Source organism: Pyrgilauda ruficollis, unplaced genomic scaffold (genome assembly GCF_017590135.1).
Source record: "Pyrgilauda ruficollis isolate IOZ18807 unplaced genomic scaffold, ASM1759013v1 scaffold48, whole genome shotgun sequence".
Classification (NCBI taxonomy): domain Eukaryota; kingdom Metazoa; phylum Chordata; class Aves; order Passeriformes; family Passeridae; genus Pyrgilauda; species Pyrgilauda ruficollis.
The window spans coordinates 8,392,268-8,407,675 of NW_024526377.1; the positions used below are offsets into that span (position 1 = coordinate 8,392,268).

The window sequence follows — 15,408 nt, forward strand, 5'->3', positions numbered from 1 at the left end:
TGTGCTGGACCAGGAACAGACACCAGGATACAGAACAAATGTTTGTGAAAGGGTTTGACTCTTCTTCCCATCTAATGGGAAGTCTAGTCCAATAAACTCAGCCTACCAAAAAATCACAGCACCCGAAGATTTTTTCCATTTTGATAATCTTCCTGATTTGTTCATGATGCTTGCTTTGGAAAAATCTGCCATAAATGTCACGTTTAAGATTCTCTTTTACAACTGACACAAAACTGCAGAAGGTTCTAGAGGTAAAAACTAGAATTAGAAGGAAATATTTTCAGTAGATTGATTTATCACCTGAACATCTCAGAATTACAAACTTAAGTCAATGCTGATATCAAAAAACAATTAAGAAACTTTTTTTAATTGAAAATTGAGTTAATTCAACAATGTCTTAGAGATTTAGTGTATAAATGAATTTCTGTTATCATCTACTGTGGAATTGAGAACACAGCACAAGCAAAAGTTAGCAGTACAATGAATCATGCTGTATTTTTAAAATCTTACAATGCCAGTTATGGTTCCAAAAACAGTCACAAAACTGGGGCCATGGGAACTTCAGGCAAATGACAATGACACTGTGATCTAAAAATCTCTTTCAGGAGGATTGTGATTACTTGAAATGACAGCTGAGGATATTCTTCAGTAACACTGAACACAGAATTAAACCCCAAATGCAGCTGCAATGATGGCTCACTTCAGTGAACAATCTCTGCAGTTCTGTCTCCAGCTTAGTTTAAAAGTCACTTTAAACAAGAAATTCTCAGGAGGGTTGGCAAGTTTTCTGCATCCTGACTCATCTCCCTTCCCCATCAACTGAAATCATGGAGTATTTTCAGATCCACTTTTTAAATTTTTCTTTTCTTCTGTTTTCTTTGAGCAGCCATTGCTGCACAGAATGGGACAGGGAAGAGAAGCTTTGGCTCTGGTGACAATGGTGTGACATATGACAATCCTGTTCTCCAAAATCCACTGACCAACACAAAGAGCAGCACAGCAGAACTATCTACACCACCTTCCTTGATGCTGTTGTGTCTTCAGTAGGGTCTCTTTACTTTAGTTTTTAATAAATTATCTAAAAATGGAGTTCTCAGTACTAACTTCAGATGATTAAGCCAGTTTCTCCACCTTACTGGCAAAAGGTCTTTTCACAAATTCCAAGAAGAGTCCTCATCTGACTTCTCCCAGTTATAAACATTTTCATTATGCTAAATATTCCCAGCACATCTATAAATATTTGCAGATTTATGTTCTGACATCTTCATGTCTCAAACCATACATATTTAACATCTGGATTTCAAAAACCAATTCTCTGAATCTGCAAACTACTTTCTACTGCTCTTTCATGAACCAACTGCAATGTTCCACCATTAGCAGAAGTTAAATACCTCTGATTACCAAGGTAATATAACTATTGGGTGTAACCTCCCACATGTCATGAGTTACCACTCAGTAGAATCTATATTGAGCTCAATAGTGTATAAATAAGGAATATATTTTAGAATGACATCCACTCCTGAGAACATTAATATAAATCCATTGCTTGACAGATTTTCCTAATGATTTGTCAGTTTAATTGCACCAAATGAGAGCTTTATTTGCTTTATTTAGTTGAATTTGCCTGGTTCCCAATTTGACTGACTTTTATTATTAATATTTTACATTAACAAAACAGTGAATTTAACACTAATTATTCTCTCCATGTAAAAACATCAGATTAATTTAAACAGGTCATATCTTAGTCCTCCTCCAATCCAAACATCTTGCTCCTCAAGCACCCAAACAAGAGATGTTTTCCTCCACCTTTCAAAGCTCTATGACATTTTGAACACCAAAATACTAATAGAGAGAAGACTATAAGCAGCTGCCAGTCAGTAGGTGTTTCTCATTCTGAATGTGGCAAATGTGAACACTTAATTTAAAAATCTGGCTATATAAAACCAACAAGGGTTTCAGAAACTGCTACATAACTTTTTATCATATAACAAAAAAGTCTGTTAGAGCACAGCTGAAGAAACAATGCTATTTACTCTTCCCTTGTATAATTTGTAAATATACAATAATCAGGATTTCTGATCCAAACCCTACATGTTGCAATTTATTGTAGTGAAAATAGTGGCAACCTTGGAAACTGGAATGGAAATTCTAAAAATTATGTCTGATTTTATTAAGCCTCAAAGTTCTACTCACCCAAGGGAGGATCACCTGAGAACCCTCACCACAGCCAAGAACTCTCTGTCTCCAAACCCTCAGTGAAACCAAGTTGGAAAAACAGCATCCTAACTTTAAATACAGAACATGAGAAGTCCCAGACTAGGGAGCACACTGCAGACTCCGCTGTGAACTGATGTCTTCTGGAGAAAACCAAATTATTTCATCTAAGAATGCACATTAATGATACAAAGGACAACTACCTTGAACCTACAGTTAGATGAACTGGTATTTTGAATTTAACAGTGTCAGACCTGATTTAAACTCCAGAACAGTCTAAAGCTCAGCACTGGCCAGAAGAAATCTGCAGCCAATATCTCAGCAGCTGTATGGTGACTTTAAGATAGAAAGGAAAGTATTCTGCCCCACAAAAAAAAAATTTAATATTAAAAAATTACCTTATCATCTTGAATTTGTAGAATTTACAGGTAAGAATATTATTATATATCTGGATTCTCAAATTTGCTTAAAAGTGAAGGCACCATCCCTGAGGATTGACTTAATCTACAAATTCAGATTGTTTCACCACATTTGTAGTAACCAAGATCAACATTTTCTGGCCTTTGTAGGCTCTTGTTTAAGACACTTTTATACTGGTGGCACAGTGGCAAGGGACACAAGGGGACAAGCAGGCCCCTCACACTGGGCAGAGCACATTACTTGAATTCTTGTCAGACCTGCAGTATTTTTCCGGCATTTTTTCATGCTCTTTTATAAAGGCAATAAGAAAGGACATTCAGTGCCCATGAAAACTGGCAGATAACACACCTGAGAGAAACAACAGGCATAAAGAAGATTGTTCAAGACAACCTAGGTAAGTTTCAACAGCAGACTTGCTTAGAGCTAACAGGACATCAAAATGAGGAGGAGAGTCACACAAAACTCCTTACACTGAACCATCTGCAATCCATCTCCACTGGCAGTGTAGGATCAAATCATCCCAGTGGCAGCCTGGTACCTGCTGGGAGCTGCACTGCCTGGAGGCCTGGGAGCACAGCAGGGCTTGGGGCTGAGCCCTGGTATGGAATCAATTCACGTTGTAAGGCAATGCCAGGAGACAATTAGGACAATTTTACCATATCTGCATTTTATGCTAAATAAGTGGTTAAACAAGGAAATCCCTGAAGCCCTTCAAGATTTCATTGAGCAGCAGGACAGAGTGGGAGAACTTCCAACATTAATTCCTTATCCCTTATACCCCATTCCAGGGCATTCTTGATGATGCCTCCTGGAACAGTCCCCTCCCTGCCTAGCAGCAAGCAGAGCCAAGGACCACAAGGAACATGCTCAGAGGGAATATTTCCCAGCAGAAGGCTGCTCTGCCAGCCCCTCTGGATGCAGGCAGCTGAGGGAGCACAGGGTGACACCCAGGGAAGGAGCTGGGAGCAGATGAGGGGTTCTTAAGGGATGTTCTTTCAGTTCTTCACTGACAGAACACCCTCTGTACCAACAGGAGGGCTGAGATCTGAACCAGAATTGGGTGTTGGAAGAGCAGAAATCTGAACCAGAATTAAGAGTGAGCAGAGAAGAGATCTAACCCAGAACTAGGTATGGGGAGAGAAGGGCTTTGACCCAGAATCGGGTGGGGACAGAGCAGACATCTGAACCGGAATTAAAAGTGGGCAGAGCAGAGATCTGAACCAGAATTGGGTGTGGGCATGGCAGAGATCTGAACCAGAATTGAGTGTTGGAAGAGCAGAAACCTGAAATAGAATTGGGCATGGGCAGAGCAGAGATCTGAACCAGAATTAAAAGTCAGCAGAGAAAAGATTTGAACCAGAATTGGGTGTGGGGAGAGAAGGGATCTGACCCAAAATTGGGTGTGGGCAGAGCACAGATCTGAACCAGAACTGGTTGTTGGAAGAGCAGAAATCTGAACCAGAATTAAAAGTTGGCAGAGATCTGAACCAGAATTGGGAGTGACCACTCTAAATTATAATATCAAATGCCTTCTCCTTCTGATGGACAATCTGCACAGGGATGCACAAGAGCAAAGGAACAGTGTTACAGATCACTACAGCCAAAAAAATGGAACAAGTCATAAGAGATAAGAACACAAAATCCATTCATGACTTAGCAAACAATATATACCTAAAGCAACAACCAAAATTAAAAAATAAAAAGCTTTTTGACAGGTCTGGCAAGAAAACATTTCTGAGAGAAATGTAAATATTGCAGTCTTTTTCTCCAACTCAGTAAAGCTTTTAGGCACCCTTAAAAGCAGCCACATCTTTAACTGCATCTCCAACATCAAAGCACTGAAAGTTTCCACTGACTTAACTGATCAGAGTGGTGAACAGGCAAAGGATGAAGCAAACACACACAAGGTAAGCTGAATTGGAGCCTCTAAATACAGCACCAGCTGCCACACAACACAAGAAACTGTGTCCTGCTAACACAGAAACTCTGAGTTAGCACCTCCATCTATTTGTAAGGATTTCAGGATTAAATGCCTGCCCCACATCAGGAACTCCAGAGAGCAGATTAACAAGGCAGGGCTTGGATAATCTTGGCCTACACAAAACACAGCTGGGGAAGCCAAGCACTAAAGCCAAAATCCCAACAAGGGAGAGTCAAATAAAAGCATCAAGTTGCATTTGAAGCTTTTATGGAGGGTTTGCAGCTTCACCCCCAATCCACCCTGTAAGGAATTGCAGTGAACCACACAGCAGTCTGTCCATTAAAAATATACATTTTGAGAGTATGGAGAGTTTTTTTGACACTGAATGGAGGGAACTAGGCATCCAAATAATAAACGAAATCTGGTTATTTTAACCTCTATAATGAGTCTTTTTGAAAACTATTTTTAGCTGATGCTGTGGTGCTTCCAGGTTGTTCAAGAGAGATCACTTATTCAGTCCTGAAAACCTTTCAAAGGCTGAAGAATGTGCCATTGCAGGCATGAAACTAAACATCATTAAAAGGAGGCCCAGAATTTTGCTAACAGTTGTTCTGGATACCGTGTCCGGACTTTGCCAAGCAGCATCAGATTTGCTTTACTTGAGCAATTCGTAAAATAATAAAACCATGTTATGTTACACTTTCAAGCAGCAAAATGCTCAAGAAATTTGCTTACTAATAGAACCATATGGTTTCATAAGAGCTGGACACAAATGACTCATTAAAAATAATCTTGTTTGTCTCATTCTTAAATATTTTCTTTTAAAAACTATTGCAGAGTTTCAGTATCTTTGCCTAACATAAAATTCCCTTGCTATCTGCAAAGGTCATTATTTGCTGTATCCCCTGTGGGGAAGAACAGAATCCCATCCCTCTTGGCAGTGTCATGATTAAAAACTCCACTCCCTTGTCAGTCATCTTCCCTTCAGCAGGAGCAGAAGTTGCTTTAAACATATGTTTTAGCAAAAATCCCATCTTATCACTCTTCTTGCTCCAGACTCTCCAACTTTTCTTCATGTTCTAGCCTAAAACTTTCCTTGATGCTTTAATTCTTCTGCTCACAGCCCTGTTTTTCAGGCTATGTTGCTGCCATAGGCTGTCCATCTATCCTTGGACATTTCTGCCATGGTATGATACTGGCGATCTAATTCTTTCCTTTGAAAATTAAATATTCACCCACTATCTCCCAGACTGGCATTTCCTTCTTGCCCATCTTCAAATTTCTGAAGTCTGTCATGAAAGGGTTCCAGGCCCAGCAGGAATCTCCCAGATCAATTAAGCTCCCTCTCAACTATTATTATTATTAGTGTTGCATACATACAGAAATAATCTCAGAATTTAATCAAACCACACTCTTGCTCCCACTGTGCATAAAGGGCTTTTTACAATAATCCTACTAATTATTAAAACTGATTGCGTTCAGTGGCCAATAAATTTTATTCAAAAAGATTTTTATCATCACAGCATTTGACCACCATCAAGTGTTGCCTTGATTTTAATATTCACTGTGGCATGTGAAACTACTCTGTGGTTTACAAGAGAAAAACAAACACCAAAAGAGAGTCTGGCCACAATTATTTGTCACATCATTCACACATGCATTTTCAGTAAGATTCTGTTACAAAAACTCCAAACTCTGTAACACAAAATATACCACAACTGCTAAGAGACACAGAAAAAAATCATCAAATTGTACAATAAACATGAGATTTTCAGGCCCTGCTAAAATAAATCATCATGAGAAAACATCTGAACCTCAGAAGCTGTAGAATGCACATGAATTGTTTAAATAAACTCCTAAATGAGCAATTTTGAAAATTCCTTCACATAATTCTTTACCTACATGTTGCTGATGATATCAAAAAATGTTACCAATATGGTCTCTAAGTTATATTCAATAGAACAGGGACAATGAGTGAGATTTCAAGAGTCAGGGCAAAGCTCACCTTGTTGCTGGCAGGGTACTGATGCGAGTGAAGAAAACAGAGGGCTCCACCTCCACATGGAGACCCAGGGCAAGGTTCCTGTAGTATCCTTCAGCATGTCCTGGTCCACCAGAGTACTTGAAGTTCAAAATGGCTTCCAGCATCTAGAGGAATAAAAATCAATTCCTTGTTAGCTATTTTTCACAACTGTGCACTTCACAAGTTCAATTAAATTAGGCCACAGAAGTGATTTGCAAATTTGCTTTCCTAACCCATCCATTCTGTTATCTCATGAAAAAAGGCAATCTAACAAATAACTGCAGCTTAGGCAAACAGTTGCCTAATCCTTTTGAAAACTAAAGAGTGCAGCACAAAGTCAGTTGGACTTCCCTTTACATAATTCCTCTCCATATCACATTCAACATCAAAAAAATGAAAAAAGTTTCTTAAAAGAGTTAGGGTTTATTCAATGCTGCACTCCTTCATTGTCTTGAAAAATATTCACCACTTCACTATCTAATCAAATGGAAAAGCTTCAAAGTTTGGGGGCAGATAAAGATTATACAAAGCTAAAAGAATCTGGTCTCTCAACAAGTCACTGCAAACTTACTCTCATGTCCATGAACTAACAACATCTAACTGCATGCGTCTTGACTTTGTGTTCATTTTATAGGAAATGGCTGGCTAGTAAATATTAAAAATGAGGACGATTCTCTAGCATGAGCCTTCTGCACTCATTGCTCCCAGCAGCACTTTACTTCTGTGAGGAAATTTGGGGCTTTGTGTCTTTCCCCTCGATGAACAGCATGGGAGCATCTTCCCAGCACAGTCCCCACGTCATCATCAGAACAACCCTTTGAATGAGCCAAAGAGATTATTCACCACCTCCTCTTTCATTATGTTCCCGAAATATGATTTGCTGGAAGCAAGGTGAGAATTTGGGAAATGTCACTGGAATTTTTGTTTGTTTGTTTGCTTGTTTGGGGGTTTTTTGTTTTTTTTTGTTACTTTCTCAGTTTTTATTCTGGTCCTTGGGCAGCTGCTACTGCCACACCTCAGGGTAAGGACAGAGGCAGTGCCAGCCCTGCAGCCTGAGGAGGACATCACATATCATGCTGAAGCCTGTATCTGGAAGGACAGACTCTTCTTAAAAGGCTTTAGAAACAACAGCAATTTCACCTTTGTTTGGCTTTTAGCTCATTCTTTATAAAAAAAGGCAAAAAATGCCAAATCTCAAGTCAACAACTTATCCAGGGAAGCAAATCTATTTATCAGACACCATCAAGCCTCAGAAAAGTAAAAGCACTCTGCCTTTCAACAGAAGAGTCACAAAAAATTTATGAGACCTGTTATTTTTTATCATGAGCTCTAAGGAACAATCTAAGGATTTTCCAACTTACAAAAACTCCATTTTTGTTTGATACCATTCTGTTTATAAGTCTGGCTGAAGGAAAAGAAACCGAGATAGAATAATTTTCTTAAAATAACCACAATCCAGTGATTTAAAGAATACCAAAATCAAGAGTTTAATGTTCTGCTGCATGTGTGCACTTAACTGTTCTGCCTATTTCCAATTCGCTTTTAAGTGGAATAATTTCAAGTCTTAATTTAGTTTCATTAAAATTCATGAGAGTCACCTTACAATACAAATAAAACCCTTCACTGGGCACTCTGGACATACCCATCTACTCTGTTTATGTCAATTCCTAATTTGTACTTAATGAACTCAAGTTTATGTTATGTCAGAAGAGCTAATCAATATTAAACACAAAAATAAAAAAAAAGCACAAGCCCATTCAAAACATACTTCATCCTAATTAACCAGCTGGACCATTTCATAAAAATCAGAGCCAGGCTCTGTAAGTACAGGGATCTGACACTACTTATGTTGTAATGTGAGAATGGACTTCAATTTCAATGAGGGCATGGTGAAAACTCTGCATGTTCTGCATTATTGCTGTAATGCTCCCAGAGTCCTGCTGGGAAAAGCTCCATGGTTCCCTCTGCACAGGACCATGGAAAAAAAATCTTTAGCAGGACCAGCCCCGTGTCATTTCAGGTAAACAGATTTCAGCTTGAAAGGTCACAGAGCATCACTATTCCAGATTCAAACTCCTTTCCATCATAGACCAAATGAAAAACCTCCAGATAAAAGGCTAAAACTACAGCCATTATGTGCCACTGATGAGCAGGGGGGTTTAAAGGCACCATCATAATCTTGGTCCCTGTCGCAGTGAGGAATTTATGGGGAAAATCCACCTGGTGATGCTGCGACTCCTGAAGTCCCACAGAGAGAACAGGGAAAAGGAAACCCAACCATCTTCTGTTAATCCAGCCAGCAGCAGGACATCCCTTCTCACCCAAAATGTGAGATCTAACTGGGCACAGTAAACACTGAGGAGACAAGAGATTCTGACAACTGCAGAACTCCCAAAGCTCTGGTCTTTCTCTGGCCATGATGGTTTGCAGGAGTCTATGAATGTGCATGTGCACACAAAGAAAAAACATCAGGCAGACTTTACATCAGGACTATAGATGGATGTGTAGGGTAGGAGCATGACTGAAGGAAATATTTCTTTTTTTCAGGAGCCTTCAGGTGGTTAGAGAAAGTTTTGTTGCTTAGGATTTATGTAATATGAACAGAAAAAAAATATTTTAAACCCCACAACAACTACAACAAAATTCATTCTCCTTTAAAACCTCAAAAAATACTTCATCTATTACATGAAGGATTGATTTTCTACCTCTATGATAGAGAAAAAAAAAAACCCCTACACTTTCATAAACCTACAAATTTCAAATAATTTACCACTCTATCCCAGAGCACCTGCAGGGAATAGCCCAAATGCTACAGCCCCAATTTAAATAATGTTGTACCCTGACTCCTTGTGAAACCTACAGAAATCACAGCCTGAGCTGCAGATTCTCTTCATCCTTACAAATCCAAATAGCACCACTTAGATTTCTCCAAAATGCATCACTGCAGACTGAAAATGAGATGGCACAGTGGCCCTGTGAAGACCATTCTTCCTGCAGATGATCCATAAAAAACAAAGGGAAGGAAGGAGGGAGCACCCTAGGCTTTCAGGGCAGGCAGGAACAGAATATTGATAACTGTTGAACACATCTGAAATTCAGAAACCTGTGGACTTTGGGGGATTCTTGTTTTTAAGGCAGAGCTCCATTCTGGAAACTCAACAGTAAATATTTACTGTGTTGGCTTTGGCTTGATAAATTTTTTATTATTTCATTGGTCCTTCCTTCTGTTGATAAAGAAAAGGAAACAAAAATGTTTCTGCATCTAAATTCCAAATGAGAGATTCTTAACCAACAGCACCCACTATCAATAACACCTACCAGAAATATTCAGCAGATAAACTATCAAAAATTGCTGGTTTGGTTTTTCATGCGTTTTTTCCTCAAAGTATTTTCAGCATAGAGCTGGCACCAGTTTGTTGACTCATAATGAAATTTAAAGTAAAGTTAGAAAGGAACTGAGGTTTGATGCCACAAATGGAAAGCAAAGCATTGGGCACTAAAGTTTCCTCACCCACTGGCACCAGTCAGCACCCACCTGCCAACACCTCAGTGGTGACACTGAGCAGCAACACCCCTAATACTGATTTTTAATTGCCAATTCAATTGCAATCCACAGCTCAGAGCAAGTATTTCTATTGAACTACTACCACAGTACTTCCCCCACAGAAACAGAGGATCAAATCTAAAGAGAATTTCCACCAAATTCTCAGATTATTGCTGCTCATACAGAAGCTGGAATATTACTGACAACAGAAAACTCAGGCAATGACAAAATAAATAGAGAAATGAATGGGGGAAGAGCTGTGTGGGGCATTTCTTGTGCTGGCAAGTGAAATATGGTGCTCAGTCCTTTCTCTCTGCTTGTTCTCAATTGAAGGATGGTTGACTGAATACCAGACTCAAGAAAATTTCCCCCCCCCAAAAAGTACTCAAAGTTCTGTGTGGCAAATAGCACAATTTTAGCTCAAGAATTTTCTTGGACCAAGAGCACTTTAAGGAAGTATAAACCAAGGATACAAGGGCCCACCTGCAGAGATGCAATCATTGTATGCTCCATGTAAAGGAAAATAAAGCTTCCATAGAAGAACACAATGCATCATCATAATTTGTGAGCAAGGCTCACAAACACTGTGTTTTCAGGTCTTTTCTAAATTCCCTTAGTACAGTAAAAATGACACTAAGTAGGTATCAGCACTTAATAGAAGATGAAATGTCAGTGCTACAGGCAGTTTGCTCCCAAGGAACTGCAGATGCTGACTGCAATGACTGAAGAAATACCAGACTGTAGCACTACAGACTCCTCCTTAAATCCATAATACTTAAAAACTAAAAACTAAGGGAAAAATAAAATTAGCACGAAGACCAGACTCAAAAATATACAATTCAGAACATAATCTTTCTATTTTAGCTTCTGAATGGCTTCTAGAACACAATTCTCATTAATGAGTATCATTTCTTATGCAATTAGGGCTTGACATTCAAAAAAGAACTTATTCTAGGTGTGCAACCTTCCAATACACCTTCCTTTGGGAAAAAAAATACAGATTACTTGCCCAACTGTAAATATGATTTATTCCCAAGTCCTATCCTGCTCCTGATCTGCTTCTCACCCAAATTCTCATTAGCAGCACTGGCTCCACACATTCCTGAGTGCTCAGCCATTTTTTCTGACTTTAGCCCCTTTTCTCACCTGTTGCCTTGTGTTTTCTGGTTTGGGTATGGGATTTTTTTCCTTAAACTTACCCTAAACCCCAATTTTGTTAAGTTCTCTCTGCCTCCCTCCCTCATTCCTCTTCTCTGACCATTCCACTCTCAGCTCTGACCAACAATCAGTAAAATCCTCATCAGTTAAAAAAAAGAAAAAAGTGCTACTTCATCAGTTCCATCTCACAAAAGGCACCAGAGGATCTGTCTCAACAAAATTAATTTCTCCATTTCTTCTACTGTGTGGAATGCTGAAAATCTTTAAAGAGCTTTGTGTAAATAAACCATGGATCAGGAATTTCAGCTGCCTAGCTGTAACTAATTAAATGATCTGGCAGTAACAAGGAGAAAGAGCGTTTCCCTAATTAACCACAATCTTTTCAAGGGCAGCAGGTGACCCTGGCAATGCTCAAGCTCCTGACAACAGCAGAGATGTTCCCAAAAACGTGCAGAACTGGATCAATCTCAAAAAGGTCCAGTCCTGCAAGCTGCAAGCTTTTAATCCAAGCACGTGGGATGTGCTGGTCCAGGAACACGTTTCAGATACAAATACAGGGCATGGACACAGCTGAATCTTTTTTATTTTAAGGAAAAGGCCAAAAAGTGAGCATTGGGAAGGAAATGGAGATGCCTAAATAGCTGAAACCAAGGAAGATGAGACTCAAATACATCAAGCTTCCAATTTGTAGCAATTTGTGAACACAAGGACTGTGTCTATGTTTAGCACTGAGCTCCAAAGCCAGTCCTGGCATTTGGAAATGCACACAGCTCTGCCTGTGTATTCATCTGGCTATCAAAATTAATATAGATTAGCACTTTCTTGAGCTTTATTTACAATGATCTAACAAAAGAATTCCTGTCATTTTTGCTTCTTCCTCTCATCACTGAGTCTACAGCCCATGGTACCACATGGTAACCTGACAAAGAAAAAAGTCTGTACTAAAAAAAGAGGCTTAAAGGATGATTTTGTGTAAAAAGAATGAGACTTAATAGCAGTGTTGGGAGAAGCAAGTGGTGCCTCTATGTTCACGAGCTGAATATCCTTCTGCCCACTTGTTCTCAGGAGGATAAAAGGAAAAAAAAAGCCACTCCCACACTTGTAAAGAGGAAAACCAGAGACACTTCTGGCTACCTTCAAATCCTATAATTCTACTTGGGAGGACAAAAATCTCCAATCTAATAGGAAAAAAATCCACCAGTTAAATGACAGAAGCATCATGTCTTTATTCAGCCCCAAAGAAAGAACAGCACTGCTGGAATCTGGGGTTTGAGATCTGCACAACTCCTTAGCATGGAGTCTCTGGACCCAATTCCCTGAAGGAATTGGATCTTGATATCCTCAAATCTTCTTCCATGCAGGAATTCACAGAATTCCTTCACACTCAGACCTTCCTTTACTTGAAATGCTGGTATTGAAAGGACATTTGGGAGGAGAAGTGGAGTTCAGCAGTTGTTATGAGGACAGCATCAAGCCTTTATACCTCACAAGGGTTAATTCAAGGTGAGTATTGTTTCAAAACTGAAAACAAATTCTTTCTCTCTAATGTCTTTAGTGTCTGGCACAATCTTAGGCTGTCCAAGAAAGGTCCATGTTAAGAAATGAAGGTAAGAATTTGAACACGTCAACAAATATTTATTAAATTTTCTGCTTGTAGAAAACACTACCTCATTATTATTATTTAAAAAATAATAATAAATTGAATGTTCACATTAAAATAATTGGTGGGATAAAGTACACAGCAATATCACAGAATCATAGATTCACTAAGGTTGTAAAAGACCTCTAAGACCATCAAGTCCAACCATGGACTTGAGATAGGCAGGGAGAGATCCATTTGCTTTGCAGAAAGAGATTTATTCACTGCACTCTCACTGGACAGTATCAATCTCTTCATTCATGGCTAACTTGTCTTATTTTCTGATAAACAAAATGTCATTTAGATAGGCTTTTTGCATCTTCATAGATGATATGACTGTCCTTTTTTTTTCTTTTTTTTTTCTTTTTTTTTTCTTTTTTTTTTTGCTAAAACATAAATCCTATACTTTTGTCTGCATGCCAATCCTGAAGCAAATCAGAATCCACTGGAATACTTCATTGATCAAGGTAAAATTTCTAATTTTGCCCATATAAGAAAAGGAGACTCTCCCTGTAGATATTGCTCCTTAGAGCACCAAACAGTGCAGTAATTGATAGCAGCAGCCCTGATACATGCATTATAAAAAGGATATGCATATGTAATGATCTTGTAGTGCATATGTAATCATCCTCCTGGACCCAACTGCAGCACACACTCTCCATGCTAATTTTTCTCTTCTATATTCCACTGAAAATACTCTTGGCAACTACAAAAGCCAGGATAAAATTCTTAACAACTGATTAAGCAATGAAATAAATTGTGCCTCTGCAGCAAGTCAGACCTTTACATGTACAAATACAAACAAAGCCCATACTGCTACTCCTGTTAAGCTTCTCTATCAGTCTGCCACACAATTCAATGTAATTTTTAGCACCTGTGTTAACAGCTGACTTTACACACCCAGTTTAGTGAACAAGGTGCCTGTTGTGTGCTGCTCTGGAGCAGTGTTACTCAAGTGACTTTGAGCAGCAATTCTAGCACCACACCAGAGTTTATGGAGCTCATCCATCCACATTTCTGCCTAGTTAAACCCCTGAACAATGAAAGGGCTGCATCTCTCAGCAAAAATAGCACAATGGCAAGTAGCTGAAGCTAAATATAGCTCCTGCAGGCATATACTGGGAATTAAATAGTACATTTTACCCCTCCCCAGTACTAAATCAGTAAGCTTCAACAAGGAATCTCTAGTGAATACACACAGGAGCTCAATAAATCCCCCTTAAGCTTACATGGCATATTCTGAATCTGTGCAAGCTAAAAATAGCCATGTTTATAATGAGAATGGAGATGTGAGCAGAATAATATTAAGTTTAAAGGCAGGCCTGGTGTAGTCATTCTGCATTAACAAATAGGGTGAATCAAAGGTCGCTCTGACAAACAGATACACAGGCTGACAGATAAAATATAATATCCAGCAATCTTGTACTGAAGAGCATTCATCTCTCATTAAACTCTGCATTTCCTAATTGACTATTGCAGCCACATATTCACAAGTGATTTTGTGCACATTTTCTAGCTGGAATACAAGTTGCTAGTTCCTAAAGACAGAAGGGAGGAATACACAGCATAATTCCCCTGGACAATATTCCCTCCTAGAGTTTCAATCCCCTCTGGAAATGTTCAGGAAATACATAATTATTTTTGTTGTATTAATCACAGAATTTTGCCTTCTTTAATTAAAGGCAAATTGCATCCAGGCCTCCTGGGTCCCACTATTGCAGCTGGAAGCCCAAGGGGCTGATGCCCATTCTCAGCTGCCTCAGAGGTTTTACCTCCCTCAGCCTGGGTCCCAGCACTGCTGACCACAGCTATCACAGCATCTCATTCTTGGCTGAGATACAGATGAGAGATTAAAAATAATTTAAACACAAGTAACTTTTATGTGGAACATTCCCATGGAGAGTTTTCTGTCTGCTGACACTAAACTGTAAAATGTGTTACAAAAACTTGCTGGGGAACAAACCCTGCATGCTGGTCTTGGAGAATGAGAAGGAATGGAGGGGCAAGTCAGAACACATGTTCCTGAATAGCTTCTCTGATTCTGAAATCAAAGAATGGCATCAGTTGGAAGGGACCTTAAAGACCATTTCATTCCAACCCCCTCTGGCATGGGGACACTTCCACTAAACCAAGTTGCTCAGAGCCCCATCCAGTTTGGCCTAGAGCACTTCTGGAAATGGGGAAGCTTCTCTGAGCAACCTGTACCAGGGCCTCACCATCCTCACAGTAAAGAATGTTTCTGCTTTTATCTAAACCAAGCCTACTCTCTTTCAGCTGGAAGCCATTCCTCTTTTTCCCTGTCACTCCAGGCCCTTGAAGTCTCTGTCCATCTTTCCTGTTGGTTCCCTGCAGGTACTGGAAGGCCACAATGAGGTCGTCCCAAAGCCATCTCTTCTCCAGACTGAATAATCCCAGTTCTCTCAGTCTTTCCTCACAGCAGAGCTGCTCCATCCCTCCAATCATCTTGGTGGCTCCTCTGGACTTGCTCC

The 15,408-nt window shown here is 39.4% G+C and overlaps 1 protein-coding gene across 5 annotated transcripts in view; it reads right to left on the reverse strand.

Annotated features, from left to right (window-relative positions):
* The window catches only part of TRAPPC9 (trafficking protein particle complex subunit 9), a 441,472-nt gene that overhangs the window by 288,892 nt on the left and 137,172 nt on the right, over nt 1-15,408 (reverse strand). For all 5 annotated transcript variants that reach the window (XM_041479415.1, XM_041479416.1, XM_041479414.1 and 2 more), the window contains one exon: nt 6,561-6,703. In XM_041479415.1, the coding sequence (XP_041335349.1) occupies nt 6,561-6,703 (143 nt within the window). The remainder of the gene's footprint in view (nt 1-6,560; nt 6,704-15,408) is intronic.